Genomic DNA, 27,124 nt, shown 5'->3' with positions numbered 1-27,124 from the left:
ATCATTTCCAGCCTGTCCCTTTTGTGTCCATCCCATGGATTCTGTGCCTGCAGCATTTCCTCCCTGTCCCTTCTGGGTCCATCCCAGTGTCTCCCATGGATTCTGTGCCCAGATCATTTCCTCCCTGTGCCTTTTGTGTCCATCCCACTGTCCCCCATGGATCCATCCCAGTGTCCCCCATGGATTCATCCCAGTGTCTCCCATGGATTCATCCCAGTGTCTCCCATGGATTCTGTGCCCAGATCATTTCCAGCCTGTCCCTTTTGTGTCCATCCCATGGATTCTGTGCCTGCAGCATTTCCTCCCTGTCCCCTCTGGGTCCATCCCAGTGTCTCCCATGGATTCTGTGCCCAGATCATTTCCTCCCTGTGCCTTTTGTGTCCATCCCACTGTCCCCCATGGATCCATCCCAGTGTCCCCCATGGATTCATCCCAGTGTCCCCCATGGATTCATCCCAGTGTCCCCCATGGATTCATCCCAGTGTCTCCCATGGATCCATCCCAGTGTCTCCCGTGGATTCTGTGCCCAGATCATTTCCTTCCTGTGCCTTTTGTGTCCATCCCATGGATTCTGTGCCTGGAGCATTTCCATCCTGGTGGATTCTGTACCTGGATCACTTCTTGCCTGTCCCTTTTGTGTCCATCCCAATGTCCCCCATGGATCCATCCCAGTGTCCATCCCATGGATTCTGTGCCCAGATCATTTCCAGCCTGTCCCTTTTGTGTCCATCCCATGGATTCTGTGCCTGCAGCATTTCCTCCCTGTCCCTTCTGGGTCCATCCCAGTGTCTCCCATGGATTCTGTGCCCAGATCATTTCCTCCCTGTGCCTTTTGTGTCCATCCCACTGTCCCCCATGGATCCATCCCAGTGTCCCCCATGGATTCATCCCAGTGTCTCCCATGGATTCATCCCAGTGTCTCCCATGGATTCTGTGCCCAGATCATATCCTGCCTGTCCCTTTCTGGGTCCATCCCATGGATTCTGTGCCCAGATCATTTCCTCCCTGTCCCTTCTGGGTCCATCCCAGTGTCTCCCATGGATTCTGTGCCCAGATCATTTCCTCCCTGTGCCTTTTGTGTCCATCCCAGTGTCCCCCATGGATCCATCCCAGTGTCCCCTCTGGGTCCATCCCAGTGTCTCCCATGGATTCATCCCAGTGTCTCCCATGGATTCTGTGCCCAGATCATATCCTGCCTGTCCCTTTCTGGGTCCATCCCATGGATTCTGTGCCCAGATCATTTCCTCCCTGTGCCTTTTGTGTCCATCCCAGTGTCCCCCATGGATCCATCCCAGTGTCCCCTCTGGGTCCATCCCAGTGTCTCCCATGGATTCTGTGCCCAGATCATATCCTGCCTGTCCCTTTCTGGGTCCATCCCATGGATTCTGTGCCCAGATCATTTCCAGCCTGTCCCTTTCGGGTCCATCCCAGTGGCTTCAGGGAGAAGTCCAGGGGAGTTCTGCTGGTCAAGAGGGAAGCACTGGGAGAGGCAAATCCTGCTCTGTCGGAGCAAGGCTGGCGTTTCCCTCGGTTTTCTCTCTTAATCCAGATAATTTTCATGGGCAGAGCTTTGAAGTGGAGAAAGTTTAATTGTGCTGCCGATTTCCTTGTGTTCCCTCTGCTCTCCAGCAGAAAGCTCCCCTGGATTGCTGTCATTTCTAAGTTTGGAAACAATAACCTCTCCCTCGCCCAGCCCGAGTTCAAAGAGAATTTGGCCACGTTCTGTGAAAAACTCCTTGTATTTAATAGAAGTCTTTGAAAATCGTCGAGCAATTTTGGCTTCTCCTTTTACTCTTGAGCTACTTTTGATTTAATTGTATTTTCCAGCAGTTTCCAATTGTTGGGATTGGAAACAAAGCCTTAATAAGAGTTCTAGTTAATTTTCTCTCTTGTAATTACCGATCTCATTTTTCTGATAATTGGCCACAGCAATTATATGTATATTTACTAATCACACAGGAGGCTCTGCAGTCGTGTCTATCTGCCACCATTGATAATGGCACACACATTGCAGAGGTGCTTTTATCATCTTCTTTTTTCCACTACATCAAAGCTATTTCCCCGTTCCCCATAATGAATACATGCATGCATTTGACACAGTTGTGTGCTAGAGAAATTGTTTGGCTCCCACCAAATGCTGCACGCTCCGAGTTTCTTGCCTGCAGCGCTGGAAGGTTGTATGTAATGATATATTGCTCATCCAAATGGCCAAAGCACTCCAAAGCACAGTGAGATTAAAATAAGTCATTCCTTTGTTAATTTAAATAGGTGCATGTATCATACTTTGCAGGGTACTTTGTGGAGGGATGTCAGGGAGGAAAAAAGACGCCGAAAGGTATTTTTAATAGCAAATGAGAATAGATGAGAATGGAGTCATTTGCAGCTGCGTGTTTTATGTGGCTCTCTTGTTCCAACTGTAGGTCTAATGAGATGACACTGTTAAAGTACTCTGCAGTGTAATTTCATTACATCCTGAGCTGTTACACCATAAACACAGTGGAGCTCTCCGTCATTCCTGGAAAAACTCCTAAATTCGTAAAGCCCTCCTTTGCAAATGCTGATGTTGTTTGTTCCCTCTTCCTAATCTTGATTTTTTTTTTTCCCTCCTGTGCTTTTTTTCCCTTTTTTTTTTTTATTTTTCTCCCATAAATACTGGCTGGTTGTTTTCCATCACTAGCCTGGTAAATCCTGCTTTTATTTTGCTGCTTTATTTATTTTTTTTTTTTTTGGCTTTTAAAAAATTCTTTTTTGCCTTTTAAATCGTGAACAGGCAGCATATGAGGACAGCCTGGAAAATGAATAAGTGTAAATAAACATGAGTGTAAATAAATAGCGATTGCAGTGAAAGAAACAAAGGTCAACACAAGAATAATTTCACAGCTCTTTGTTAATTACAAGACCATTTGTGTGTTACTTAAATAATCATTAATTTCTCATTTACACTTTCCCTACCTTCCTTTTTACCCTGTGGCTATCATTGTCCTTTTTTCACCTCCCCTCAGTGTCTTTCCACATGTTTTTACCCATTGTGTAATACTCATTAGTTGAAATTCAGTGTTTTATAACACATCCTCCAAAGAATTTGTACCTTTCTGTCTCAAATGCGTGTGAAAAAGGAGATTTTGGGGTTATTATTCCTGGTGAGGTGGGGGTTGGGTTGGGTTTGGGGTTTTTTTTTTGTGTGTGTTTCGTTTTGCTGTTGTTTTGCTCAAAAAAAAAAAAAAAAAATTAAATAATAATCAAAGAAAAGAACCCAAAAAATGCATTTCCCTGCTGCTGACCGCTCTCCTTGTCTCGCTGCAATCCCAGGAATCGCCGGTGCTTCCAGCAGGAGAATTCTCGGAGCCATTTGTGCACTTCATCACTCAGTGGTGAGCTTTGCACACATCCATGGGCTGGATGGAAATGATCCATCATCAACTCCCGGCTCCCCAAAACCTCCCCTGCATCCCTGCATCCCTTCCCACACACCCAGGGGGGCTTGGGGCACGTGGGGCAGCAAAAACAAAGCTGAGCAAACTGCTTAAATGATGTAAAAATTATTTACACAAAGGGTCCTAAAAGTGCTTACAGGGCTTGGGGTTTTATTTATTTGTGGGGGGGGGGGTTTTAATAAACCTCGTCCTGTGTGTGAGAGTCTTGGAGAATTCGTCTGCCAAACTCAGGTGTGGTTGAAAGTTAAAATTTCAAATTTAAAAATGAAGATTTAAAAGTTAAAAGTTAAAAATGAAGATTTAAAATTTAAGATGTAAAAGTTAAAAATTAAGATTTCAAATTTAAGATTTAATATCTAAAATTTAAAAATTAGAATTTAAAATTTTAAGATTTAAAATTTAAGGTTTAAAATTTAAAAGCTAAAAATTAAGATTTAAAATTTAAGATTTAGAAGTTAAAATTTTAAGATTTAAAATTTAAGATTTAAAATTTAAAAGCTAAAAATTAAGATTTAAAATTTAAGATTTAGAAGTTAAAAATTAAGATTTAAAATTTAAAAGTTAAAAATTAAGATTCAAAATTTAAAAGTTAAAAATTAAGATTTAAAATTTAAAATTTAAGATTTAAAATTTAAAATTTAAGATTTAAAAATTAAGATTTAAAATTTAAAATTTAAGATTTAAAATTTAAAATTTAAGATTTAAAATTTAAGATTTAAAATTTAAGATTTAGGTTGGGTGGGGTTTTTTTTTCCCCCTCCTAAATATTTCATATAAAATTGCCTCAGTGTTTAGGAAGGCCTGGATGAATTCGTTGGCTTCTCAGTAATTTTTGTGGTTTAAATCACACTGCTGGGTGTATTTGCTGTCCTTAAAACGGAATAATTCATTTTAAATGAAAGGAGAACTGGGGAGAGGAGGAGGTTGTGGAATAAACAGTTCTTGAGTGAGCAGAGGATGCAAACCTGGAGGGTAACAGATCCTAGAGCAGCAAAGCAAAGGGAAAAATCACATTTTAACTGCCTCAAACCCCTCAAAATCCAGAAATAATTTGAAAAGGGGAGGCATTTATGCACAAAATTATGAATTTTTGGGATGTGACTTTATCCAGAGGTTTTTCCTGGTTTTCCAGGGTTTTTCCTCATCCTCCCCCAAGATCTCAACCCCACAGAGGTTGGGCTTTGCACGTTTTGGGGTAAAAAGTGACCCCAAAAAACTGAATTTTGAGCCAGCAGAAAGTATCTGTGAGGCCTGGAACAAATGCAGACACAACAAGCGGCTGATGAGCGGTTAATTAAAGTAACTGAATAATTAAAGTTTGTGTAGCAGAGGCCTCGGTTTTCAGTGGTTTTGGCTTACAAGGACCAAGGGGGTTTGGAGGATTCTGCAGAACAACCTTGGGAGTGGAACTCCAGCTCCTTTTATCCTCCCCAAAATGTTGATGAGACTGGTCCCAAACTAAAAAAATGAAATTAAATTAAATGAAATGAAGTGAAATGAAATGAAATGAAGTAAAGTAAAATAAAATAAAGTAAAATAAAGTAAAATAAAGTAAAATACAGTAAAATAAAGTAAAATAAATAACATAAAATAAAGTAAAATAAAATAAAGTGAAATAAATAAAATAAAGTAAAATAAAATAAAATAATAAAATTAAATAATAAAATTAAATAAAATAAATAAAATAAATAAAATAAAATAAAATTAAATAAATTAAATAAATTAAAATAAATTAAATTAAATAAATAAAATAAATTAAATTAAATTAAATTAAATATAATAAAATAAATAAAATAAAGTCAAATGAAATTAAATAAAATAAAGTAAAATAAAGCAAAATAAAGCAAAATAAAATAAAGTAAAATAAAATACAGATAAATTAAATTTAAAATAAAAACAAAAATAAAAATAAAATAAAAATAAAATAAAAATAAAGCAAGGAGGCAGAGGGAGGGGATAACCTGTGTTAAAATCCCCCCAGATGTCAACCTGCAGCATAAGTGATGGTGGCTAATAGCCTGGTTTTCCCTGGGGACTCAGCTACTTTGGGCTGTCAGATTAGAGCTGCTGCCTCCGACAGCTTCTGGGACTTGATTATTTGAGGGGCTCGGAGTTATTTGTAGGGGAAGGTAAATTGTGTCCTTAATATCTCCAATTTACAGCAGGGCTGGTTTGGTGCTTTATATCCAGGCTTTTATTAGCTGTGCTTGGTGAGGGGTGGGGTGGGAGGAATTATTTGGCTAAAAATAAAAAATAAAAAAAAAACCCCACCAATTAGGAGCAAATACATCTTATTTAAGCAATCAATTTGGAATAACGGTGAGAGATGTCAAGTGAGCAGCGCCCCAGACTTTGTGCCAGTCCCTCCATAAAGGCTGGATGTTTGGATGGGATCCAATTATTCCGTAGGCAGCTCCTGATGGTCACCCCTGTGCTTGTTGTGCAGCTAAGAGAGTTTAATTGCACCTGTTGCAGGCAAAAGCCAGCGCTGTTTGCGCCAGAAACGTGATCTGATAAACAGGTTAATGCTGGGTAATGAACTATCACCCTGCAGGGGATGGAAATAAAGGGGAAATGAAGGGAGGAACCTCGGGGTATTGCGTGTTTTCGGAGCTGGAGTGGGATTTCCCGTCCTCTTTGGGGAGTTCTTTGTGTCGTAATCCCCAGGAAAATGGGAATTGGCTCTCTGGGCTCTTTCCTGGTTTTTAGGGGGTTCTGTGTTTACACATCTTTCATGGGGAAAAAGAGAGTGGAGCCCTGTGTCCCATAAGGGAAGGGTGGGAGGGATGAAAAATCCCTTAGGGAAGGGTGGGAGGGATGAAAAATCCCTTAGGGAAGGGTGGGAGGGATGAAAAATCCCTTAGGGAAGGGTGTGAGAGGGGAAAATTCTATAGGGAAGGCTGGGAAGGGGAAAAAATCCTTTAGGGAAGGGTGGGAGAGGGGAAAAATCCTTTAAGGAAGGTTGGGAGTGGGAGAAAATCCCATAGGGAGGGGTGGAAGGGAGGAAAAATCCCATAGGGAAGGGTGGGAGGGATGAAAAATCCCTTAGGGAGGGGTGTGAGAGGGGAAAATTCTATAGGGAAGGCTGGGAAGGGGAAAAAGTCCCATGGGGAAGGGGAAAAAATCCTTTAGGGAAGGGTGGGAGAGGGGAAAAATCCTTTAAGGAAGGTTGGGAGTGGGAGAAAATCCCATAGGGAAGGCTGGAAGGGAGGAAAAATCCCATAGGGAGAGGTGGAAGGGAGAGAAAATCCTTTAAGGATGGGTGGGAGAGAGGAAAAATCCCTTAGGGAGGGGTGTGAGAGGGGAAAATTCCATAGGGAAGGGTGGGAAGGGGAAAAAATCCTTTAAGGAAGGGTGGGAGAGGGGAAAAATCCCTCAGGGAAGGTTGGGAGGGAGAAAGATTCCATAGGGAAGGCTGGGAAGGGGGAAAAATCCTTTAGGGAAGGTTGGGAGAGGGGAAAAATCCCTCAGGGAAGGCTGGGAAGGGGAAAAAATTCCTTAGGGAAGGCTGGGAGAGAGGAAAAATAATATTTTGGGGACTGAAATTCTCCACTCTGCAATAAAAGAGAGAAAATGCAGTTCAATATTTCAACTTTTCAAATAGAACAGTATTTCAAAATTTCAAGTAAAGCAATTCCATATTTCAAAGTTTCAAACAATTCAATATTTCAAAGTTTCAAGTAATCCAATATTTCAACATTTCAAGTAATTCAGTATTTCAAAGTTTCAAGTAACTCAGTATTTCAACGTTTCCAATAGAACAGTGTTTCAAAATTTCAAATAAAACAATTCAGTATTTAAAATTCTCAAGTAAAACAATTCAATATTTCAAATTTTCAAGTAAAACAATTCAATATTTCAAAATTTCAAGTAAAACAATTCAATATTTCAACATTTCAAATAGAACAGTTCAATATTTCAAAATTTCAAATAAAACAAATATTTCAAATTTTCAAATAGAACAATTCAATATTTCAAAATTCCAAATAAAATAATTAAATATTACAGATTTTCAAGTAAAACAATTCAATTTTTCAGCATTTCAAACAAACCTGCAGTTATTTTGATACAAACATTTTGTTTTGTGGCACAGCATGAAGAAGCAGCCAAAGGAGAGGCCAGCACCTGAAGATTTAATGGTAAGTGAAAAACTTCCATTTGGATTTCCCACTGGATATTTATTTTTGGTCATTTACCTAGAAATGAATATTTTTTTCCCTGCATTTTTCAGTTCATTTCTCTCCAAGCTTTTCCTGCTCCTGCAGCAATTCCATATGTGCAGCCAAAACCAGAGGTGGGATTGCCATGCTGAATTTGGTGTTCACTTTTGATTTGGGGAGTTTCATTTATTGAGTTTCAGTCAAAACCATTTTGATGCTTTTTCTTCCAGTTTGGATGTCCAGGGATTGCAGTTTAATGTAGGTCACTCTCTTCTGCCAGCCTCAACCTTCCCAAATGTGAAGATTGGGAACAGAGTGTGGTTAAAATACGGATTTTAATGAAATTCAAGAGCCGCCGTTTTTGCTGATGTTGGTGTGAAATTAAATCAGATTGGCTGCAGGAGGATGAGAGAATGTTTGGTGTCTGTGGAAGGGTTTTCAGGGTTGGAATCAGCTCAGAGCCCGCTTCTTGTGCTGGCAGTTTTTGTTTTTTCACTTATTAAATGTTGCTACTTCCAGCAATTTCTGTAGGCTCGCAATCCCCTCTGACTCATGTCAAATAACTTGAATTTTTAAATGTTCCCTTACTTTCCTTTACACTCTGTTTGCTCAAAAGCTTCTCTAAAATCATCAAAATTTATCCAAAAAAAATCGTATTTATTAAAAAAAGTTTATTTGCCGTGCCTGAGATGTGCAGAGACAATTGGAATCCAGGAATAATCGTAAGGGATTTGAACAGGATCAGGACTCTGCTGCATCCTCTCATTTCTTGCTTCCACACTGGGAGCTGCCAGGAGAATAAAGAAGTTTTTCTAGTGCAGCAATTCTCTAGTTAAAGGCTAATCTCTGAAGATGCCCAGGGGCAGGTGTCTCACAATCCAGACCAGTCTCAGCTGAGATCCTGGTTAGGAAAGTATTTAAACTGTGAATCTCATTTTAAGGATATTAAATCCACCAAATCTGCACTTGACGTCGCGCACCTGCTTAAATACCTTGCTGAAATTAAACCTTGAAGTCCATCAGAGCCCCTCCACTTGGGGGTTTCTCATACCAAAGGCTGATTTCTTTATTTTATTTTATTTTATTTTATTTTATTTTATTTTATTTTATTTTATTTTATTTTATTTTATTTTATTTTATTTTATTTTATTTTATTGTATATTATTTGGTTTGGTTTATTTTGGTTTATTTTGGTTTTTTTAATTGATTTTTATTTAGTTTATTTTGGTTTATTTTGGTTTTTTTAATTGATTTTTATTTAGTTTATTTTGGTTTATTTTGGTTTATTTTGGTTTATTTTATTTTTTTTTATTTATTTTTATTTAGTTTATTTATTTTATTTTTTATTATTTTATTTTATTTATTTTATTTTATTTTATTTTATTTATTTATTTATTATTTTTATTTTATTTATTTTATTTTGTTTTGTTTTATTTTGGTATTTTTATTTTATTTTATTTTATTTTATTTATTTTATTTATTATTTTTTATTTTATTTTATTTATTTTATTTTGTTTTGTTTTATTTTGGTATTTTTATTTTATTTTATTTTATTATTTTTTATTTTTCTCTCTTCTTTTATTAACTTCTGCTGGCTGGGAAATTTCTTGCAGTTAGTCACATCTGAGAAAACTTGGAGCAGGTTCTGGAGCTGCAGCCACATTTACCTCGTGCTCTATTCTGCCACGGCTGGCTGCCTCAGCTATTAAAACAATGGAATGGGGTTTCATAAAATAAAAACAAAACCTCTCTCCTTTTGCAAATGCACATTTTGGTGATGCCACTTATAAATAAAACATCTGCAGATCCAGAAGCGTGCGTGGGGATGTTTGTGAGCAATAACACCACTCCAGGGTGTAGAGCCATAAAAATGAGGCCAAAGGGTGAGTGCCTGCGGTAGCAGGGAAGTGCACAGATTTATCTTTACAACTACATGCCCTGCAGAGTGCTGCTCCCCTCTAAAGGAGGTGTTTTGTGAAATTATTTGGAAATTCTGGCACCTCTGGGAAAAAAAAAATATATATAAAAAAGGAGTGTTCCTACTTTTTTAAGGAATTTGTTGCCGTTTTTTTCCCCCCTGCTTTTTATTCTGTTAGAAATGAACTTACAACAAGTAGTAAAACAGGAGCTGCTCACTATATTATATTATTATATTACATTATATTATATTATATTATATTATATTATATTATATTATATTATATAATATTATATTATATTATGTTATATTATATTATATTATATTATATTATATTATATTATATTATATTATTATATCATATCATATCATATCATATCATATATTATATCATATTATATAATATTATATCATATCATATTATATAATATCATATAATATCATATTACATTTATTATATTTATGACATTTATTATATTACATTTATTATATTACATTTATTATGTTACATTTATTATATTACATTTTACATTACATTATATCATATATCATATATTATTTATATTACATTACATTACATTATATATCATTTACATCATTCATATAATTTATATTACATTATTTCTATTATTTATATAAATAATATTTTATATTATTATTTTATTATTTTTATTGTTATTAGATTACTATTTTATATTATTTATATTATTCTGATATACTATTTCTATAAATATATATATTTTTTATATATATATAATATATAAAATATTTTTTTTATATATATATATGTATAATTTATATATATACTGTATTATATTTATAGAGTCAAACTCTTTCTATTTTTGCTTTTCCCCAGTCCTGTCAAGGAGGACTTTATTTATAAAATTAATATGAATATATACACTAGCACCATGAGTCTGTGTGCACAGATACACACAAGAAATGGACAAAAATTACATAAAATTACATAAAAATTTATAATTATTTTTATAATTATATATTTTTTAATAATTTATAATATATTTTAATTTTTTGAATATATATTTTTATAATTATGGGGCCAGGGAAAAAAAAAACAACCAACCAAAACCCCAACTTTCAATATCCCAGAATCACTGAGTTGGAAAAGCCCTTGAGGGTCGTGAAGTCCATTTGATCCCCAAGCAAGGCAGAGAACATTCCTTGAACACAAATATCCTGTGAATTCTGAAATTTCCCACCTTTTAATTCCATTTTCCTGACCACGTGGCTCTGGTGGATGTCAGGGATGCCCAGAGGGAAGCACTGAAACCCCGGATCTTCGAGGTCACCTCCAACCAGAGCAGGATCTCACCTCGTTCCTTGAGTTTTGGTGCTTTATTTTTAATTAAAACCATGTTTTTAATTAAAAGCACAGTGCAGGCAGCGCTGGGAGGTGTCACACACAGCCATCCTCACCTTCACACAAACCAGAGCATCATCTTCCTCCCCTTCCCACTGGTTTGGGGCCACTTTAGGATAATTCAAGCCTGAAAGCAAAACAAAGGTGTAACTTTTCTAACAATTCATTTTTCTTTCTTTTTTCTCTCGATTCTTCTGCATTTTTCTCTACTCCTGGATTTCTCAGACCTCTTTGGGCTGAACTCTTTTGGGATCCTCCCTCTTGGGGATCCCGTTTATCTCAGTTCTCGGGGTCAGGACAAAACTCCAAATCCCGTTAGGATCTTGTTTCTTGTGTTTATCAGACAAAAATATTTAAATCAAAAGACAAAAATTTTTATCCCAAAACTGGGCAGGTCTCTCCAGACTTTCTGCACAAGTTTAATTCACTGATGGTATAAAATGCCCTTGTGGCTCACTTTGGCCTCTAAAGACACAAAATGACCCCAAACTACGCAGTTCTTTTGTCTTTATACTTATTTTTACCCAATTAACAATAGACACATTAATTATTTTTCTTAATGACACAGTGACCCAACACCTGTTTGCTGCACTGTGGCATTTTCTATCCAATCACTCATTATTACCCAAAAACCTCTAAAAGAAGAACATGAAGAAGAAAAAAGGAAAAGAAACAACATTTGAAATCCTCCATCTTGCCTCTTGCTTTCTAAACTAACTTTAACTTTTTGTAATATATGTTAGAAAATTCTTATTGATAAATTTAATTTCATTTATAACACTTTTTCACCCAGTGACTTAAGAAAACTCTCTAATGTACACATTCACACTTTTCTTTATTATTTATTTTATTTCTTATTTATTTTATTTCTTATTTATTTTATTTTTATTTATTTTATTATTATTTATTTTATTATTATTTATTTTATTATTATTTATTTTATTATTATTTCTTTATTTCTTTTATGATTTATTTGCTCACTGCCCTTTCTCCCATGCAGCCATCCCCAAAACAAGATATCCCCTTGGTTTTTCCGTACCCACGTAATCAAAGCTCGTTCCACAGCCGTGAAATAAGGAATTTCACCAAGTAAAGAGAAAATTGTCCATTCAGGGAAAGCAACAACCTCAGAATTTACCAGTGGTCATCCTAAACTTACTCTAAAAAGCTGCTCTTTTCTCTCCTGTTTGTTCCCTTTTAAAATAAAGGCAGAGAGGACCAATTAAATTGAATATATTCCTGTATTATCACAGGGGAAGACTGCACAGCACATTCCTCTGTCTCTCCCCTCCCTTTCCAACACCAAAATCTCAACAATTCTCCTGTAAAAAGACATTTTTCCCCTTTACCCTTGTGGGTTTTTTTGCCAGAAACTCAGAGTTTTTCTGCCTCTGGGGGCTGTGCTTATTTAGGAGTTGTGCTGTGGCGGCCCAGGCGAGGTTTCAGCTCACGCCCAGAGTCCAGGGAAGCATCCAGGCTGGGGATGTGCCTGTATTTACGGTGTTTTCCCCAAGCTTTCCATTCTAAGCTCTATTTAATGGAATCTATGCATAGTAAGTAATCAGGTCAGAGAGAAGCAACATCCCCTGTTTGAGATCAATCGCTGGCTAATACTTTATCTAGGCCACTTTATTATCTCATGCTGATTCCATTCCCATTCTCCTCCTCCTTTGTAGCGTGCGCTTCAGCTGTGGTAAAAGTACGGCTGGCATACATATTAAAAACATATACCCATTCTATCTGTATGTAAATGTGGGAGGCACAGCTGGATATTGCAGGAGTTTGATTTACTAATAGTTATTATCTGTTCTAGCTGTTCAGAGGCAAAGAGAGTCGCAGAAAACAAGCTAGCGCAGAAATTGCCTTTATGATATCACCGCCCTGCTTTGGTAATTGTTTAAAATCTCTTCTTTAGCTGCAAGCTCGGCCTTGCCTTCTGCAATTCCTTTTTTTTTTTTTTGGGAATTGCTGGAGTCTCTTGGTGAGGTTTGTTTTTTTTTTGTTAGAGCAGCGTTGAACTCCTGCGTGCTGCGGTTGTTGGAACGGGGGGCGTTGACGTAAAGAAATTGTATTTGAAACACCCAAAGTCGGGAATGGAGCTGTTGTTCTCTTGTGCTTTCCTGTGGAGGCATCAAAGCAAAGCCTTTAGGATTTCTCCAGGAAAAACTGGGCAGGGAGAGGATCCGGTCACCTCCCACACGCCATTACCTTTGCCCAGATCTAATGATTTTATTTCAAATTGTTCCATTTTCAACACAACCAGGAGCTTTTCTCCTTTACGGAATTTAAATAACTGACGCTTCTTATGTTGATTAATTTAAACATGGTGTGATAAAACGTGTATCATCTGTGTCAAAACCACTGAAATGCTGGAAAACCTGTTCTGCTTTGGTATTTTGTTTCTTTCAATGCCTAGTGCAATTTTGAAATTCCCCATTCCTTTGCATCCAGCAATCCCTCCCTCCATCCCAGGACCAGGCACCCAGATTTTATTGGCTATAATGGGTATTTTTCCCCCCAGATAAACAGTTATTTTGTGTATTTAAATGTCTTAAGACACGTGTCAAGATGTCAGAGACTCTTAAAAATGGATTCTGGCTGACTGTTCCTACAACTCCAACAAGTCCAAGAAGGAAATTAAAAATGTGAGGATTTTAAGTAGTTCTATTTTCTGTAGCTTTATTTTAGAGGGTCTGCACGGTAGCTAAACATATTTGCAGTTTGTGGTGTTAAACCCCTGGTTTCAGCTCTCAGGAAATACTTTTATGGTTTAAACAAACAAACGGAGGATCAGCATAATCCTGCCTGGATTTTCATCTAAACCTCAAAATAAAGCCAATAAAACACTGCTGCTCAGGCTTGTCAACACAAGGGCTTTCCCCCAGTGATATCGCTGAGTGGCTTTGCATGATGATGATGATGATTTTTGGGCTCTCAGCACTTTTCTTTTCACAGCCACACCCCAGAGACCCTGGCAGATCAGCTTTGGAGACCCACGGTTGCTGTGTGCACCTCTCCAGATGTTTGGCCATCACAGGGAGCCAAGAATTTTCCCTTTTTAGTTACTTCTTTGTTATCCTGGGCTGGTGCAGGATCTCCCATCAGGGATGATGAAGTTGTCTGTGCTTGGACCTGTGAGGGATGGCTTTGTTTGCAGATGTTCAGCCTCTCCTCTGTCAGTCCCAGTTATTATTCCATGCCAAGGGGAGGTTCTGACAGACACCAAACACACACAGGTGTGAAGGAAAGGACTCTCTCCTGGTTTCTCAAGGAAAAAAATAAGTACAGAGCCCAGTATTTTAGCTGTTACAGAATTATTGAGGTTGGAAAAGACTTCCTAGGATCCTCCATTTCAACCACATGTGATAAGTACGGATCTTCAGTCTCTCAGTTCAGACATGCAGTGCACAAGGAGTTCTGGAGTTTCTGAAGACAAAATTTATATTGAGGATTTCACAGCAGGGCTTGGGATGCTCCTGTCCCTGAGTGCTCATTATCTTCCTTGCTCAAGGTAGCTGGAGAGGAAAAAAATCTGTGTTTCTTCAGGTGGCAGCATTGCTCACTGAGGTGAAATTGGGAAAGGTGGGTCAGGGATATTTCCCCCTCTGTCTTTCAAAAAAAAATCAAAAAAAGGGGGGGGAAAGCCATCTCTGTCCTTGGGGGTGTCAGTTCTTCTTTGCCACTTGAGAAATCAGCTCTCGAAATGGAGAAACGCATTCTGTCAGTGTCACTAAATCCAGCAATCACCCAAGAGCAAGACGGTGACACGGTGAGCTGGGGGCTTTGGATTCATTCCCTGCCTGCTGCACCCACTGCCGTGGGATCACCCAGTTCCTCCAGCAAACATCTGACTTCCCCTTCCCCACGTGCCCTGGAGCTGCACAAAATAGCAGCACTTCCCAGAGAAACGTGAAAAGGAATGACTCGAGTTGGCTCGAAGAGGTGTTGAAAATCTAAGGAAATTGGACAAAAACAAACTGGCAACAGCTTACAGGGATCAGTATAGTTCATATTTTTTGGTTACTTGAGTCTCCTGGGCTTTGCAGTTTAATTTGAGCAAATGTTTCATTTGGCACTGCTGGTTGTTGAGTAGTTCTCCAGGCACAGGGACAAATATTTACATCTCACTCATTTCGGTAGCAGAATTGCAAATCTTTCAGTGACTGGATATTGAGAAGTTGTGCATTTGCCTCGTTGATGTTTTATGTCAGCTGTCTTCCTTACATATTTATTTTTTAAAATTTAGAAAAAGAAATCTGCTAGCAGTTCCAAAATAAGACCCATATCCTTAAATCCCAGAATAGCATCCTTTCTATTCACTCCAAATTCATCAAGGAATTTTCTCCAACGGGCAACTGTTGAAATCCACGTACAGTTTTTTATTTGTGTAATGAAATTGGCATTTGAAATGTATTCAGACACTCTGCATAGATTAAAATGGCTGGTGCTTGTGCAGTACCAGCTACATGTGGGTCTCTAGTCCAATTAGCACCTCAGGACACTCCTGCAGTATTAAATAAGAGTAATAATTGCCTATGAATAAGCGGAGTATAAAGCAGGAGATAGAGATATGGCTTCTTAGTGACCTGTGTGCATTATGCCTCAAATCCCTTAATCAGATTTGTGCCGCTTGATTCTTCCATCCACAGAAATTCAGCTGGAGGATCAGAGCCTAAAGTAGTAAAAAAATCAATTAATACGACTTTCTAATTTGTGCAGTTGACAAAAAAAAAAAAAAAAGGAAAAAAAACCCCACCTCATATAAATAGAGGACATTTTTCTCCTGAAGAGGGGCCGTGCTGCAAGATATTTTAATTGGATTTTCATTGTGATTGACAGCGCTTGATTATGACAGTAACTTTATTTGGCTGGACTGCTAGAGCCCCCTTGTTCGAGGTGGGGTTTTTTTTCCCTTTTTTCTCTTTTTTCCCCATCAAAAGCCTTTTTTATTCCGTGGTGTTCCCGGTGGAGTTTGTGAAAGAGCCTTTTAGCACCTTTGTCGTCGCCATCCCTGGTGACGATTGGGCCCAGCTGGTTGCGGGTCACAAAATGCTCCTCTCACAAAGCAAAATCTCCCTCGTCTCCATAATTTTAAGAGCTCCAGAAACCTGTTGAGGATTAGAAGTAGCTTTAGATGTGAAATGAGTGTTAAGTATTAGTAATCGGGAGATTAGGGCCCCGGGGACAACGGGAGATAAACAACCGCAATTAAGGCAAATCTGCCAGAGTAAACAAAATTGAGCAGAAACAGATGCCCTCGCCATTTTGGGGGATTGATTGGAGGGCACGGAGGAATCGATTTTTGTCTTGTTTACACTTCCAAACCCCTGTGATAAACTGGGAGGCTAAATATTTCATAGCGCCTGGTTTTAGTTAATTTTTCTCGGCTCCTCACAGTGACCAGGCCCGGCCTCGCTCAGCCTTCACAGGGAGCAGCTAATTGCCTATGAAGGGCCCCTGTGTTTAAATGGGCTTGACAGGAATTTAAATTTTGTTTCAATCAACCTCTGTGCTCACAGCCTGCTCCAGTTTCTAATTTTTAAATTAAACATGATTTCTTTTTTATTTCTTTTCTTTTTTTTTTCTTTTTTTTTCTTTTTTTTTTAAGCCGCGGCCTCCCCTCCGGATCCGGCTCCCAGCCGGGGCAGAGCTCAGAACACGCGGCTTTATTCAGGTTTTATTTATTTATTCAGGCTGGAACACCAAAATACAGCCGTGGAGAAGTTCATTGTCCCATAAATGTGCATCTGCCTGCTCGGATTTGATGGGAGAGGTTGGGGGAAACACTCTGCTGGTGTAAATCGGGATGAGCCTGTGCCTGCTGGGCTGAGGAGAGCCAGGTTTCCACCAGGGAAAAGCTGGATTAAAATACAACTCTGAGAGTGGAAATGGTGCTGGTGGCCTCAGTCACTGTTCAGTGACCTTGGGAGAGATTCAGAGGAATTTATATATTTTTTCCCAAGCCAACTAGTGGTGATATATTTTGCCTTTTCTGTGTTTTCAGCAGGGCTCTGTGCATTTACTCCACCATCGTTTCATACCTGGGCTTTCTCTGCTCCTCAGACCAGGAGATTTGGCAGCGCCTTCACCTCGATAATTTAATATTTTCTTTAGTCCCTTAACAAAGCCTGGCAAACACGGGGATGTTATTTTGCACTCCGTGCAGGCAGCGTGTAGCCGTGGAATGCAGGATGACCGTACTGGTGCTTCTAAAAACAACTTGTTCATTTGCAGAAACTTCATCACAAAAATGCTAACGAAGTACGAGCTGTTTCATTCTCCCTTTTTGCTTCCAGCCACATCATTTTCAGGGTTTTCTTGCTTTTGTTAATTGTTGTTATTTGTGCGTGTATGCACACAGCGTTTTCTTCTCCAAGGTTTGGGTGACAAACATTTAGGAGATTGTTTCAGTTTACTTCAGCTTAGTAATTTGCTTAGCAAATTTTTTTTTTTCCCCAGTAGAAAAACTTGGGGAAAACAGTTGTTTTCTTCACTCTTCTCCCCCAGTCTAGGAGAACGCTTAGTCCTCATTTGAAGGAAGTGCTGTAGGGAACATTTAGTCCTCATTTGAAGGAAATACTGCAGGGAACATTTAGTCCTTGTTTGAAGGAAATTCTGTTTCAGCTTTTAATTCCTGACTCCGTTTGGTGTCACCGAGACCGTTTGTGTGCTGGAGCTGAGGACACTTCTGCAGCTGCAGCTCCATCAGAGTTCAGGTCAGGTGTGCATTTCTGGTGTGAATCTCTGCTCTTTCTGAGCCCCCACTCTTTCATTCTCCTCACAGCCAGGTCTTGAAGCTCACAAATTGAATCGATTTCAAATGAAACCCCACCAGAAGATGTGCTCCAGGCACACACCTAATGAGCTCCAGCTACTAATGGGCACTGAGGCCACAAACCAGACCAGAGCTGGGCAAAAGTCAAACCTTTTCCATCCCTAAAATGTTGCACCGAGCGTTTCACTCAGCAGAGCTGCTTCTGTTGTCGACAGCTTGCTAATGTTGACAAACTCCATCAGCCTTGGGCCACTCTCCCCATTCTTCCTCTGCAGCTCTTCTTAACCTCAGCAGCACTTGCAGAAGTAAGCTCCAATTCGATTTCGGTGGCTTTAGTTTGTTTTAAGAGTCATAACACAAAAACTGAAGTAGCTTTGCTGGGAGCTGGCTCATTTTCGGCTGAACGGCGCGAGGAGTGCCAAGGACGGTTACTGGTTTAACAACAAATATCAAAAGCAGAACTGCTGTGGAAAGAACGATCTGCAGATGGGCAAATAGATTCCTCTGCACCACAGCCAAACCCTAAACTCTGGAATAAATTTCAGTCTTTGCCACAGGAAGGGAACAAATAGCAGACCCAGGGTCCTGCAGGAGGAGGGGTTGAGTAGTTGGAAGTCAGGTCCGGCTGTGGAGTGGAGCTGCTCCGATTTCTGACCCAAAAGATTCCCTCCTGACCCTTTGTCTGGTGATGAGTTGCCAGCTTGGACACATCAAATACACGAGGGGTCTCTGAGGTTTGTTTTGGGGTCACCAGCTGTCCAAAGCTTGGAAAAATAATACTTTAATCATAACAAAGAATCTGTATTGCTGTTTAAAAATGGAAATTCAGGTGAGGTGTGTAGACAGTTGCTCTTCAGGTCAAGGTGTTGGGGTCGAAGTGAAGCTGTTCTTCCTCTTGGTCCATCCCTCAGGCCTGGGGACTGTTGTTATTTGAAGACAAATTCTGGAAATTGCAGGAGAGTTTTGGTGCCTCAGCAAAACTAAACCAGCTGAAAATGGCTTGCAATTAACTTTTATCATATAAAAAGGAAAAATGTGTCGGTGAAAGTCAATCTACAACCAGATAAATAATAGGGGGGAAAAAGTACTTCTCAAAAGAAAAGAAAAAAAATAGGAGGACGAAATGTAACCCCCGAGGCTTCAGTGCTTCGTTGTGTTACCCATTTATCTTTGTTTTGTATCATCTTTTCACTGTCTCACATATCATCAGAGGGATAAAATCATCAGTGTGCTAATCTAGGTAGCCATAGTTCTAAGGCTGACCTAGGCTAATCTGCCTTTGCAATTTCAAGAACTATCTTTGACTCCTCTGAAAGTAACCTTAAATTGTAGTCTTGTAAGAATTCCAGAGCTGTATCCTTCACTCCTTCTCCTAATGAGGTTATGACCAAATGCTCATTATAATTGCTTTAGACTCCTTTTAATTTTCAAGCTTATTAATCATAAGAAGAGTTATTTAAAATTGCATAAATTAATCTTAGATTAAAAGCCCATCAAAGCCTCGAAACAATTAAGAATAAGTAGGATTTCCCTGGGGCAGCAAGTTTTATTTTAATAGTGTAGTCAGGTGGATATCAGAACATTGAAGTATGGTAGTGATTAATGTATGCAAAATTTAAATGAGAGTTTTTAAATGGCAAATCTAAATCACATATTGACCTAACTGTAGGCTTTAACTGCATTGTCTGTCATATATTTAAACTGTTTAGTAATCAACGTTTTAATTACAGTGTATGTTAGGGAGGCCAGGCAACAAACAAAACTCCCCACTTGCCGAGTGCAGGCTGGGCTCTGCTCTCCGCTGGGGAGCCAGGAAGGAGCAGAAACTTCCAGGAAAAGAATCAGACTTGGTTTTCCCTGTGGATGTGTTCTTGTTCCTGCCTCATCTCCGCCCAGAAAACGCCGCTGGTCCATGCTGGGAGTGCTCAAGGTTGGACTTGGAGCAGTCTGGGATAGTGGGAGGTGACCCTGCCCAGGGCAGGGGTGGGACTGGATGGGTTTTAGGGTCCTTCCAGCCCATGGTGCTGTGATTCCGTGATTCCCTCCCCTGTTCTGGAGCTTTCTCTGCAGCACCAGCTCTGGAGCCTCTCCAGCACAGCCAGCGCAGTCCTTGCCCTCAATAGTCTGAGGACATGAGCAGGGAGAGAGAACTGGGCCAGCGAACACTCGCTCCCAGATCAAGCACAGCCTTGCAAGTCCCCAGGAGGAGCTGGAATTTTAGGGTTAAGCTCAATCTGTGATCTGCAATCCCATTTGGAAGATCCGAGGAGGCTGCAGCTGACCTTGCTGCAGCTTTGGGCCCCTCTTGGCAGACACACAAACCAAGCCTCCCAGCCCCTGCTGCTCCAAGCACTTCAGGTGCTCACACTTCCCTTAAAAGGGTTTTTTTTAAAAAATAAAAAATCCCAAAATTTCAAAAGGAAAACAAGGGATGGAGCAGCTGGATCCCACTTCAATAGTGTGGTGCAGGGTCCTTCCACACGTGGAGCATCCCCTGAGGCCACCCTGCCACCTCCTGTGCCTGTGAATTAACCATGGTTGGGGAGTCGGCAGAGAGAGAATTGGCCTGAGGATTCCTCGCTGCTATTCCTGGCTGTGGGAGCCGCAGTTGGATCCTGTGGATAGCTGGCACAGATAATTAGAACAGCTTTTAGTGTGGCTTGTCCTTGGAGGCAGCAGCTTGAGATGGAAAATCCTTCCTCACTGGTGGAGTGGTGAAATCCTGACACGTGCTGAGGTCACTGCAGGGAGACCCGGGGTCAGTTTGGGGTGGTTTGGGTTACTCAGCACTTTGTGTCTCCAGGGATTTTGGGAAGCTCTTTGGGTTACTCAGCACTCTGTGTTCCCAGGAGTCCTGGGAAGCTCTTTGGGTTACTCAGCACTCTGTGTTCCCAGGAATTTTGGGAAGCTCTTTGGGTTACTCAGCACTCTGTGTCTCCAGGGATTTTGGGAAGCTCTTTGGGTTACTCAGCACTCTGTGTTCCCAGGAGTCCTGGGAAGTTGGTGCAGCTCCGGAGCTGAGCTTTGTGTTTGTCCTCTTGGAGGTCAGACTTGTCTCCCATTAAACTTGAGGATGGGCAGGAATTTCCCCTGGAATCCATGCCCTGAGTTAATTCCAAGAGCTGTAAAGAGCGCAGACACCTCAGCAGCAATGGCAGAACCAGCTGGGATGTGCTGCTGGACAGCCAGGTTGGAATTCTTTGGAGCTGGAGGGACGAGCTCAGCATTTGCTCTGTGCTTTGAACAGAGCACCTGGAGTGGGGGAAGGCATGGAAGTCCCACCTGCTCTGGGAGCACTGGGAATTCAGTGGTTTGCTCACGTTTCACATGGAATTAGTGCTGGCAGGGCTGGAATTCTGCTCAGGTGGAACAGGTGCAGAGGCAAAACAGATCCCGGGTGTTCCAGGGAGAGCTGGGTCAGAGGATGCTCTTCCCATTCCCAACTCCTCCTGCCAGGGAGAAATGAGGGAATGGCAGGGAAGAGGAACAAGCTTCCAGTTTTCACTTTATTCTTCCCAGCTGCTGTGCTTTGTGCAGGAAAAGCTGCACCTGATGCATTCAGATCACGCCAACAAACTGCTGCATCTTCCTCATCCCCCCTTTAAAAAGCTGCAGGTTAAGCAGCCAGCCAGCTCCCCTCAAAGCAGCCAGCAGTAATTTTTATTTTCTCGATTTGTTTTAAGCCTGGGCAGACTGTGCTTTCCTGCACACTGTCCTGATGGAGCCCTGACCAGCGAGCGTGCAATGCCCCCAGCCCTAATGTGCCATTAATGATAGGTTAATGTACAGTAAAATGTTTTTTGGACTATGGGTTCATTACACTTCTGAGTGCAAGGTCCTTCTGCAGAGCGCCCAAGGTCCCATTGCATTATATCATGCAATAAAAATACCCTTTTCATATCACACACTAATAAACTGTATTTGAAATGCTGGCTGAGGGCACGGCCATTGTCTTGATAGGCTGTGCCTGCAACAGTTGGGATCTTTTGATTGTGGGTTTTTTGGGTTTTTTTTTTTTGTTGTTGTGTTGAGGTCAAAAAATTTTTAAATGGAATTTGTGGATTTGGCCGTGCTGCTTGGAAATAAAGGGAGCTCAGGCTGGGAGGGCTCCTGGAAAAATTAATGTTCAAAGGGTGGCCCCACTCATTTCCCCACCTTCCTTGTGTAAGCATGAGGAATTTTTCTTATCATTTTTAATTTTCTGCCCTCCTCAATTAGCCTCTCACTGTCCCAGGGGAAAATATATGAGGAGGTGCTGTTGTGGATCTGATTTATTCCCAGCGTTTGGGATTCAGGTTCCTGGCCTGTCCTCATCCCTCCCAAGTTCTGTTCCCCAGGGAACACCACCCTGGGGAGGAAAAAATCCCTCATTTCTGGCCATTTCCAAGGAAATGGGTGGCATTTCAGGCTGGGGATGTGCCTTGTCACCATTCTAGGTCCTGTTCCATGGACTTTTAAAGCAGAAACACTGCCCAGACAGTGCTCTGAAATCCCAGGGGATTTATTATGGCCTGCCTGTCCTTTGGCACTGGCCTGAACCTCCTTGGTGCTCTCCAAACACAAACATTTTATGGTCAGAGGATCTTTTCTATGGGAGAGGCTCTGCTGAAGCTTTGCTTTTCCCGGGATTTGTGCGTGAGAAGAGCTGGAGGCACTCGGGGACCCCAGATTTGGGGCTGTGGGTGATGATTTTTGTCTCCTAGAGGGAATTTCATCCACTCCAGGTGGGCACTTGGGGCTGGAAAAGGCCCACGGAGCTGCAGCCCTGCCCAGGACACCGTGCAAGGTCTGTGGCAATAAACTCAGGGTGGGTTATTATCAGAAACAAAGATATTTCTATTTTTTGAGGGCCAGAGGAGAAGGCCACAAAAGCAAATTGCTGAATTTTCAGGCTGGGTAAAATGATGGAACTTTTACCCTTGAATAATGGTGGTTTAATTGACTGGGCTAAATGATTGATGGTTGGTGAGCACTGAGTTGGAATTAGCAGGGCTCTGTGTTCAGGGGGGCACTGCCCTTTTAATTTCCTGTCAGATATTTAAATCCTTCACCTCCCCCTCCGTGAGGAGCTCCCCAGTGAAAGAGTTAAACCTGTCTGGTGGGACACTGCAACTGGAGAAATGTACCCTTTATCAAGAGAACTAGATGAGACAAGTTCATTTAAAAAGCCTGGTTTGTCATTGTTTATCTCATTTTCGGGGTTGACACACAAAATTAGGCTGCCTGACACTCACTGGGGGCCAGCCCTGGCCCTGTCCTGCCTGACCTTTCCAGCTCCCAGCTCTTCCAGCAGCCACTTCCCATTCCCTGCAGGATTCCCAGTGCATCCCACTGGGCCAGGGCAAGGCACACCAGTACCAGGCCAGCAAGAAAAACAAGTTTGGTGCTGGATTTTCAACCTCTTTCCTTCTACCTCTGCTGTTTCCAGGTATTTTTAAGGCTGAATATTTAAAAATTGGGAAGGAGGTGGTTCCCAGTATCAGGCCAGCAAGAAAAACCAGTTTGGTGCTGGATTTTCAACCTCTTTTCCTTCTGGTTGTGCTGAGTTCGAAGTATTTTAAGGCTGAATATTTGAAAATTGGGAAGGAGGTGGTTACCAGTATCAGGCCAGAAAGAAAAACCAGTTTGGTGCTGGATTTTCAACCTCTTTTCGTTCTGGCTCTGCTGTTTCCAGGTATTTTTAAGGCTGAATATTTAAAAATTGCTTAGGAGGAGGTTATTGTTTTGTTGTGAACCTGTGTGGGAGCCTGAGGAAATCTGAAATGCACAAGGATGGGATGATGAGTCCCCAAAAATAAAGCTGTGCAGGGTAGGATAACCTCACCAGGCCAGGGAGGAGCTGATCCCTGCAACAGAAAATGCATTTCAAGCTTGCACACATTTACCTTTTCTCAGTCTTCCCTTGCAATAAATCCCTGTGGGAATATTTAAGCCCAGTTTGGGTGAGAACATATTGCTCACTCCTGAATTCAGGGCTGCTTGTGTTGGTGGCTGAGGATTTATTGATGGTGTCCAAACTGCTGGGGCTGTTGTTGTGTCCTCCCTGAGGTGCCAGCTCTGTTCCTGCTGCATTTCTCCTTTGCTGGTTTGGATTTTGGTTTTTTGGGGATTTTTTTTTTCCCTTATTCTTCACCTCCCTGCTCCTTTCTCTCCTTTCCAGAGGAATCTCCAGTTTCAGGCGCTGCTTTGGGAGGTCTCTGTGCTCTGGGGAATTTTTGCAATGCTCAGGATGCCTGAAAAGGGGGGAAATGTGGGATTGGCTGCTGAATAATGACAAAATTACAGAGGGCAGGGATGAGTTTATGAAAAGATTTCATAAGAGAGAGAAAACCACCGCAGTGCTGGAGACCTTGGAGGAAAACCTCAACAATTCCCTGAGACATTTTTGGGTGCTGAGCCAAGTGCAAGTCCCTCTTGTGAAAATCTTTGGATTTTCACCCCAAATCTTGCTGCAAACAGGTCGGGTTTGATGGAGTCCTGCACCATCCCCAGCTCTGTGGGTCCTTTGATTTTGTTTTTATTGCAGGTGCTGCCGAGTGAGGGCAGGTGTTAAAAGCAGCAAAGTGGATTTGGAGGCAGATTTTGGCACATCCTTGAGCACTGGACATCTTTGGGTCGCTTGTGTCCTTGATTTTTGGTTCCCTGACCTGAAAATGCTGCAACCAAGATTTGCAGAGATGGGTCCTACTGAGTTCTGGTGGAAATCTCTGTTCTTCCATTCCCAATTTGTAAACAAACAACTGAGAAAAACCACCAGATTCTGAAAAACAGCTTCTAGTAAAAACAGGATTTGTCCAGTGAGACAAATCCTCACTGGAGCAGGACTTTAAAACGTGGGAAATCCGAAGGGTAATTTCAAGTTAAACTTATTCCTAGGGAGAAAAGAGTGGAAACCTCCAGGTTTTGGTGGAATATCCTTAGAAAACAAAGCAAACAGGGTGAGCAGTGTGCAGAGCTGAGCTTTCACAGCTGAAATTTCATTTGGAGCAGCTGAAATGCAGAAATATTTGGGTGTGAGGTGGTTTTGGCTGCGGGGGTCTCTCCATCCTAAAGGAGAGGAGAGTGGCTGGAACATTTGGAAATTGATATTTTTCCTTGCCCCTGTCTGTGCCTCCTGCTTGATCTCTCCTGCTTCTCTCTGCTGTCCTTGGCTTGTTTTGTTGAAGAGGTGAAACAGCTGCTTCTGGGCTGTGCTGGAGATAAAAGAATTTCATTTATTCCTGCACTTTTCCACCCAAAACCACCCCGGTGCTGGGCAGAACACCTCATGCCATCACTCCCTGCCTTGTCCAGCTCCTCTCCAGCTCTGCTGGAATGTCAGTGCCTGTGGAGGATGCACAGGGCCCTGTTACAGACAGGAATTTTGGGATATCACACACATTTCCAAGCAGAGGAGCAGATTCACAGGTGTTTTTTTTTCAGGAAGGGATATCATTTTACCCAAACACCATCCAGCAACTGCTCAGCTGTCCTGGAAAGGAGCTGGCTCAAAAACACAACGAGCAAAGGGAATAATCAACCAAAAATAAATAAAAAAAGAGCATTTCCAAAGAGCCTGGGCCGCCTCCTGCTCGGGATGTAACGCGGATCCAGGAGGAAATCCAGCAGTTGGAATCAGGCTGGAACCACAGGATGCTCCAGCAGGGATTTTCTTTTCCCCCAGAAGGGTTTAGCTGAGCCTGCCTGTGGGAAATGGAAAAATAGAAACTTCCACAAGTGCTGAAGGGTTCAATCTGCAGCCTTGGAAAGAGCTTGGGTCAATGTAACGATAAATATACACAAACATCAAGTAGAAAAATTACAAACTTGTGTTCATGGAGTTGTAAGTAGGAATGTGCCTTGAGTAAGTATGAAATTATATTGGGTAAAATGGTTTGAAATTACATTAGGTAAAATGGTGTGAGGTTTGAGCTGTAATAATGTGATTTATAGGGTATACAGGATTTATTTTAGGGTAGGCTGAGGATCTGGAAGCTGTAACAGAAATGTGTGTGGGTACGTGGCGTGTCAGCTCAGTGGCTCAAAGACAGTGCAGCAAAATTAAACAAAGGTGATGGGTTTAAGGATTATTAATTATATATTAATTATTAATATATTATATAGAATGTATGAAGCAGAAACAAGTTTTGTGACAACTGTTGGACCAAAATGTTGCTGTGTGAGGAGGAAACCCCTGGCTGTGCCTGACTTGTTGCTCCTCTCCCCTTGGTGACCAAGATCCTACCTGAGCAATAAATCCCTTTAAACAGTTGATGAATCACCTGAAATATCCCCTCCCTGGTTTTCCATCTCTCCCCGAAATATCCCCTCCCTGGTTTTCCACCTCTTCCCTCTGATGTTAAATCACCTGAAGTATCCCCTCCCTGGTTTTCCATTTCTCCACCCTCTGTTGATAAATCAATCACCTGAAATGTCCCCTCCCTGGTTTTCCCTCTGTCCCCTCTGCAGGGCCACCCCTTCGTGGTGCAGTACAACGATGGCAATGCCGAGGTTGTGTCCATGTGGGTGTGCAGGATGCTGGAGGAGCGGCGATCCCAGGGACCGCAGTGAGCTCTGCAGCATCCCAAGAGCTCCTCCCCGACCTGGATCATCACCACCTCTGGACTCTCAGTTTATCCAGATCGTATTTTACTCCATTTCCTAGAAGAATCGACAAAACCAGGATTATTTGTTGGCTGCCTTTTCCTCACCGCCACATTAAGGGGTTTTCTTGATTGTTTCTTCTGTTGCTGAGCAGTTTCCAGGTTATCTCCAGTTACACTGTACACAGCCTTAAAGCAAGTATTTTATATCTCTATTTTTGGGTTACTGAATCTTCTGTTTCCTGATTCCAGAGTATTTTTTAACTGTCTGAGTGTCCAGAGGATTTCCTGAGGAGTTGGTGGCTGTCTCTGAGTGCAGGCAGCCACAAAAATACTGGCTTTAAGTGTGAAACAAAAGCAAACAGACCAAAAAATAGAAGAGAAATGTCTGGGCTTGCCCACGCTGTGAGGAGGTGTGAGGGGTGCCAGGTGGGTCAGCACCACACCAGTAAAGGACTGGGAATGCTCCTCTGTGCTCCCAGTGCCAGCTGCTGGGATCGGGATCCATCCCAAATCCTCAGGGCCAAACGTGAGGAGCATCCGTGGCCAGGCTCTGCAGATCCTGATCCTGAATCAGGGTTTGAAAGGGGAAGGGAAACAGGACAGGGCTCTGCTCTGGAGCCTGGGAATGTTCCCCTGGAGAGGAGAAGGATCCAGGGAGAGCTGGGAATGTTCCCCTGGAGAAGGGAAGGATCCAGGGAGAGCTGGGAATGTTCCCCTGGAGAAGGGAAGGATCCAGGGAGAGCTGGGAATGTTCCCCTGGAGAAGGGAAGGATCCAGGGAGAGCTGGGAATGTTCACCTGGAGAAGGGAAGGATCCAGGGAGAGCTGGGAATGTTCACCTGGAGAAGGGAAGGATCCAGGGAGAGCTGGGA

The 27,124-nt window shown here is 41.5% G+C and overlaps 1 protein-coding gene across 2 annotated transcripts in view; it reads left to right on the top strand.

The window, feature by feature from the left end:
- The window catches only part of MAP2K5 (mitogen-activated protein kinase kinase 5), a 126,957-nt gene extending 100,603 nt beyond the window's left edge, over nucleotides 1–26,354 (top strand). For both annotated transcript variants that reach the window (XM_005521794.3, XM_014251017.2), the window contains exons 20-22: nucleotides 3,310–3,371; nucleotides 7,528–7,573; nucleotides 26,117–26,354. In XM_005521794.3, the coding sequence (XP_005521851.2) occupies nucleotides 3,310–3,371; nucleotides 7,528–7,573; nucleotides 26,117–26,218 (210 nt within the window). In that variant the 3' untranslated portion in view covers nucleotides 26,219–26,354. The remainder of the gene's footprint in view (nucleotides 1–3,309; nucleotides 3,372–7,527; nucleotides 7,574–26,116) is intronic.
- The last annotated feature ends 770 nt before the right edge of the window (nucleotides 26,355–27,124 follow it).

Source organism: Pseudopodoces humilis, chromosome 16, assembly GCF_049639895.1.
Source record: "Pseudopodoces humilis isolate 2021_Gansu_Grassland_sample_001 chromosome 16, ASM4963989v1, whole genome shotgun sequence".
Lineage (NCBI taxonomy): Eukaryota > Metazoa > Chordata > Aves > Passeriformes > Paridae > Pseudopodoces > Pseudopodoces humilis.
Note: the sequence above shows the minus strand (reverse complement) of the source record. Positions and strands in the feature narration are given on the sequence as shown.